This window comes from Oryzias melastigma, linkage group LG21 (assembly GCF_002922805.2).
Source record: "Oryzias melastigma strain HK-1 linkage group LG21, ASM292280v2, whole genome shotgun sequence".
Lineage (NCBI taxonomy): Eukaryota > Metazoa > Chordata > Actinopteri > Beloniformes > Adrianichthyidae > Oryzias > Oryzias melastigma.
In genome coordinates, this window is record NC_050532.1 from 4306810 (window position 1) to 4312973 (window position 6164).

A 6164-nucleotide genomic window follows, 5' to 3' on the forward strand; every position below is an offset into this window, starting at 1 on the left:
TGCTTGTCAGTATTCTTACCTGGTAAAAGTGTATTTTTTTTCTTAGAAATAACTATTAAATACACACTTTTTTGTAAGTTACAACTTATGTTTGAATTTTTTAAGGCTACCATAATTTTTGAAAAGTCATGGAACCGATTCTGAACACATTATGCAGTTAGCTTCTGCATTTCAACCCAATGCTAGTTAGCTAAGACAGCTAAATAATGTGGATGAGGTGTAACTTAAAGTCCCACTCGGATCCTCTTTTTTAATTATGATTATGATGTTTTTAGCTGAAATCCAAAACGTTTTTATGACATAGTTTCTGCAGAGACCAGGGACCTGGTCTGGAAATTAGCTGTTAGCTAGATGACCTGTGGACATGTCATCAGTTGCATTTGAAATTATAAAAATGTTTTTTTTTTTATGTCCTGTCCCTTTAAATATTTTTTTTTTTTTTTTTTTTTTTTAAAGAGCAGCAGGAGTCTATAAAAAATTCACCTCTGAGTTGTGGACCGTTGTCGGTAATTAAGCCCATCCCCACATTAGATTCTCTCCTGCTAGCTTACAGCCCCTCACACCCACAACCCTAACCATACACCCTTAGTACCCTTAGTATATCTCTGGTTTCTCTTTATCTCCAACCTTGGACCTGTGACCATTTTTTAATTATATACTTATTTGTTATTTTAAACTTGTCTTGTGTACGTTTCTTCTAAATGTAGAGTTTCATCTGATCTTGTTGAAGGAAGTCAGGATTTTTCCACAATTATATTTCTGCCACAGCAATGCAATGCAAGTAAACACTTGAAAAGAGCTTTTCCTAAAAAGTATCTTGCACATGTTCAAAAACATTAAGAGTCCTCCTGTAACCTTTTTTATTTTCTCTGCATCACGCTTTGCCAGAATGTTTCCATCAGGTGCGGCCGGATCCATGTGGCCTGACAGTTGGTGAAGTTGACAATATCTGGGACTTTTGCACTAACGTACCTTCTGTCTTGCCTGTAACCCCCCCGACACGTCTACACTTGTTGACCCCATCTGTGCTCACAGACACATGAGGAGGTCAACCTTAGATTTTACATTAGATCCACTTAACTGAGCGTGTTCGTTTTTATTTTTATACTTCATAAAAACGAATGCATCTTGGTATTTTTTTTTCCTACAAACAAAACTCAGCAATCATTTGCATTCACCAGTTGTTTGGAATCCAGCACATCTCCATACAAGTCCAGCCTGAGCCAGATGCTCATGAATACAGTTGTAGCTCTGCACAGGAGAAGTTATGGAGTGCTCAAGGTCACTTGGTGTTTATTTGTTCTTAGCAGCGAATTGGCTGTCAAGCCTGACTGCGGTGCTGACCCTCGTGCTCCATCTCCTGTGTGCTAATATGACAGCGCTGTATTTAATTATGCATTTGCCTGAGTCAACATTTAGTCTGAGAACACGATACTTTCTCCTTGGAGTTTCATTCTCCACAGCAAGTGTTTTATTTCTGTGCAATCAGTTAAGAACATTTAAGTTTTTCATTGTTTTTTTTTTAATCAATAAAGTTTGACGATTGGTGCCTATTTATATTATGCAATTATTACAGAACTTTTCAGAAACAATAATTAGCTGCTTCTCATTTTGTTTGTCTTTCATTTTATCCTGATATTTAGCTGAAAATGCGTCTCTCTGTGAAAGGACGCAGAGAGCAGAAGACGCACGTCTTCTTATGATCATGTAAATCAGAAAACGGAGGAACAGCTGTTTACAACAAAACAAACACATTATTGCCGATGCTCCTCAGTATGAAATCACAGAAGCCAAGCGAGACAGCTGCCTGCTTTTAATTACACTTGATCTCCCTTTTTCCTGTTTTTCCACGTTTCTGAATCTGATCTTCGTTATTTCGCCTCTAGCTGGGTCTAAGTTCCTTCTATGTTTTTTCCATAAATGCAATATTTTCATTATGCTGGCATAAAAATTCATACGTAAATATATTGCAGAGAGCTTCCATTTATCCTTAGTATGTTCCGTTTTTATTATTTTATTCAGACTGATGTGTTTCAGCATCTGCTCTGTCACTCCCAACTTCATAAACTCTCTTTGCTCTTTCTTATATGAATATTTTCATTATTACACAGCAAAAACTCTAAATATCACCAAGTATTTTTATCTGTTTTTAAGTTTAAATATCATATTAACTTAAAATAAGGCAACATTTGTTACGTTTTAATGGGCTATAACACCTTGTTTCAAGACATTTATTCTCAGATTTCTTTATTTTAAGAAAATTTGTTTTTTTTTAATAATATTTTTTAGCAGAAGCTTTATTTGTGAACGGAATTCAGTCTTGTTTTAGGAAACAGACTCGCTTGATTAAGGAAAACTGGAATGCTTTTTTGACTCAGAATTTACATATAATTCTAAAGGTAAATTTAAATGTGTAATATTATTTTATTTTAAGATGATTATGGTCTATGGAAGGGGTGGACAAAACCCAGGGGCCATATGATGCCCATTAAACTATCTAGGCTACAAACTAGAGTAAATTAAAAGGAGTCCATATTAACGTTTTATTTCGCCTGTAACTCTGATATGTCGCTATAGATCACGTGTGTCAAAGTCAAGGCCTGGAGGGCGGATCTGGCCCTCCGGGTAATTATATCCGCTCCGACAGTTTATTCTATATTATTATTAGTGTTCAGCATGCTTATACTGGGATAATTTTAACAGGATATATTTTATGGAGATAAAGGTTTTGGGGGTTATTTTTATTTGTAATTTTTAATATAAAATGACATAAATGTAAAGAAATGTGAGTGTTTTTTTCTTTTAATGTTTATTTTTTATATTTAATTTATATATAGTTTTGACAAAATATATTTTTATAGAGAGTAAAATATTTAAAATATATTTAAGTATTTAAGGTAAAAACATCTTGTATTCTATATATATTTTAAACAGATTTGAGTTTTTTTTTCAATTTTTCCTTTTTATTAATAAAAAATAATTAGATAATAAATAAAAATTCTGCAACATCCCACAAATCAAACTCTGCCTGATTTGCATGTCACAGAAAAGCAAAGTGTTTACATCCAGAAGCTTCCAGAGCAGCTGTCATACATTTCCCAGTGCTTTTCAATAATTTGCAACAATTAGCAACAACCTGAAGTAGAAAGGCTGACTGTCTGAGTCAGACATTTGCTAAATCCTTTTTATAGACAGGAGCGTTCAGGTGGCAGATGCACTCCAGAAGTTAAAGTTTGGAAGGCTTGTACTGTTCACCGGGGATTGACTCCAGAGCCAGGAAGAGGAAACAATCACTTTACTTGTTACTGTTGAAAATAACAAAGAAGTTCTTCCAGCTCCTCTCACTTTTTTGATCATTTTTCTTTATATTTGATTAAAATTGGTTTGATGGAGACACTTAATTAAATTAAAAAGAAATAAAACATTTTCTGTCTTAATTGTTATTGTATGTCTCTTGTTTAATAAAGCTTTTTTTCTTTAGATAGAGAAAAATTTCACCAAATATTTAACTAATTTGACTGGTTATTTAGGCTATAGCACGTATGCATGTGTTAAGGAGCAGAAAGGCAGCAAGACACAGGGATGGGTATCAGAAAAGGGCTTTTTTTTTACCCCAAAAACTGCACCAAAAAAAAAAAAAAACACAGCTGAACTTAAACAATAGACCTGTAAATTAGGTCAATATATCATAACTATAGTCCAAAAATAAGAACTCACTCTAAACTAAAAATATACTGAACTAACACACAAAAGGTTCATGTATGGATTGATTAGACCATCTGAAACACAAGGGGGACAACAATCAAAGGACGACCCAGCCTTAAAGGATGGAGAGAAAATAGTCTCACTGCATAATTCTCGATTTATAACTTGTGTCTGCCTGTTTGTGTGTAACTTTGGCTTTGTGTGTGTGTAACTCTTAATGTATTCTATGAGTTGCAAATCAAGAATTATGCACACAGAAATCCAGTGAGTCTATTTTCTCTCCATAATAAAGACGCCAAACCAGGATAATTCTCTCCCTCGTATCTCGAACACATGATACAGCCCACTGAGCTGGCTTTAGCATTTACGTCAGCTGCACGCTTTGATGTACCCTTTTGTTTTCTAAAAAAAAAAAACATGAAAAAGAAAATATCTGCAGAATACAAACTCATAATACCGGATAAAGCAGATAAATAAAAGCAGCAAAACTGAAAAAAAACACGACTGTTTATGTTACCAGATGATGGTGGGATGTATCCTAACATGTTTTTGACATATCGTCATATCTGTAACACATTTGGTAAGTATTATTCACAAAATTCAAAATATTAAACAAAGTACAGCAAATAAACAAGGGGAAATAAATTTTAGGCAAGAGGGTTTTTTTAGGAATGTATTCTTAAAATGTCCAATTCCCGAGTATACCCTTTAAAAATGAACTAATCTGAGTTGTTCTATCTGTGCTGATAAGGTTACATGCTTTTACCATGCAGATTTTAACTAGCAAACAGAAAAAAAACCTCAAATCCACTAGGCATAGACATAGATATCTAAATCATGGCCATTTCAAAGCTCTCATCTATAAATAATGGATATGTATCTGATAAACATCAATTCATAGAGTTCTAATGAATATTGCAGTTTAGATCTCTATAAGACGACTTTCCCAAACCTAATTCTGTCACGGTCCCATCATGTCTTGCACGTTGCAAACAAGCGATTTGGATTTTTTTTTCCCAGCGGACACAAATGTCAATATATGTCTACTGGACATCTCAGACATCTCTATTTTACCACTCTATTGGAAGTTCTCCATGTAGAGGTCTCCTACACACCTACCTGTAGACATCTAATCTTGGGATATTTTTAGTTTTTTAGATGTCTATCAGAGTACATCATCTAAAATGGACAGAAAGTACCTAAAAATATTTGGGGGAAAATGAAAATATTTACCGGTACCAAAACTGAGCTGAAGCATTTATTTGAGATTTTTTTATCTTCTCCTTAATGTCCTTAACATGCTGAACATTTTGATTCTAAACTTGCATAATTTGCGGAAAGTGTAGAAATATTTGAAGATTTTTTCTTTATACATGTCCTCTATTGTCAGAAAAATGCAGCAAAGACATGTTGAAAACAAGATTTTTATGGAGTTTTTATCTGGAAATCAGGAGTGATCACAGTTTATGGTTAAAGCAGTTGGAGAAAGCAGCTTTCTGTATTACGTTGTGCTTTTATGCTAACGTGATTACTCCGTAATGTGCTTTACAGTCATGTGCGTCTGCCTGAATGAGGGCAGAATATCAAAAATGTGTCGTCAGTTGGGTTTGCTTTAAAGGGGCTTCTCATGACCAACAAACAACCGTGACAGAAGAAAAAGACCCTCCCAGCTCTCCAGTTGACCGTTTCAACCTCTTCACCTGTGAATCCTCACGTGTGGAGGTTATCTCTGGCGCTCAGGCCATTTGATTAACATTAATTAAAAAAGGAAAAAAACAAAAATATGTGCAAGAGAAAAAGTATTTTGTATGCAGCTTTCAAACTGACACTGGTGCTCTGATGTCACAGTGATGTCATCACTTCCTAAGTGATGTCATGCTGATGTCACCATCACAAGATCAGCTCTTTGATGATCTTCAAAGAGCTGATCTTGTGATGTCATTTGACATCATCAGCCAAAAGTTCTTGAAGGTGAGTCAAATACGTGTTTAATCAGATCCTTCGGATTCTAGAGCCTAGCACTTGTGATACTGATCTCTGTCAAACGTCTCCAACTATGAGTCTACCGACCAAGAAAAGGAAACTGGTGTCAGAGACAGACCCAGAGAGATGCTTGTCTATAGCAAAGAAGAGAAGGATTTGTGAAGAAGACATGACCAAAAATCATCCTTCCTCAAAGCCTCTTCTGAAGGGGAAAAGAGGAAAAGCCAAAAAGAGCAAGCTGGTTGATAAAAATGTCAGCCAGAGCCTTGCTCCAGCTTCTGAGGGTCAACTCAGTCAAACTGTGATCCACCCTGAGAACGAGACACATGACGTACCAGGAGCAGCTAAGGTCTGGATCATTGGCTCAGAGCATTACATCACCGGAGCGAAACAGTCAACAAAGGAATGCTACGGGGAAAACTTTGAGCTCAATGTAACAGTCAGCTGGATTGGCAAAGCAAAGCTGCGCTGGAGGG

At 35.5% G+C, this 6164-nt stretch overlaps 1 protein-coding gene across 1 annotated transcript; it reads left to right on the forward strand.

Moving 5' to 3' along the window:
* Window positions 1-4843: 4843 nt before the first annotated feature.
* On the forward strand, window positions 4844-6164 carry LOC112155316 (the record flags this gene model as incomplete). The annotated part of the gene is given in 1 exon segment (XM_024286854.2): window positions 4844-6164. A coding segment is annotated over 1 exon segment (403 nt), but the record flags the coding sequence as incomplete, so codon positions are not given.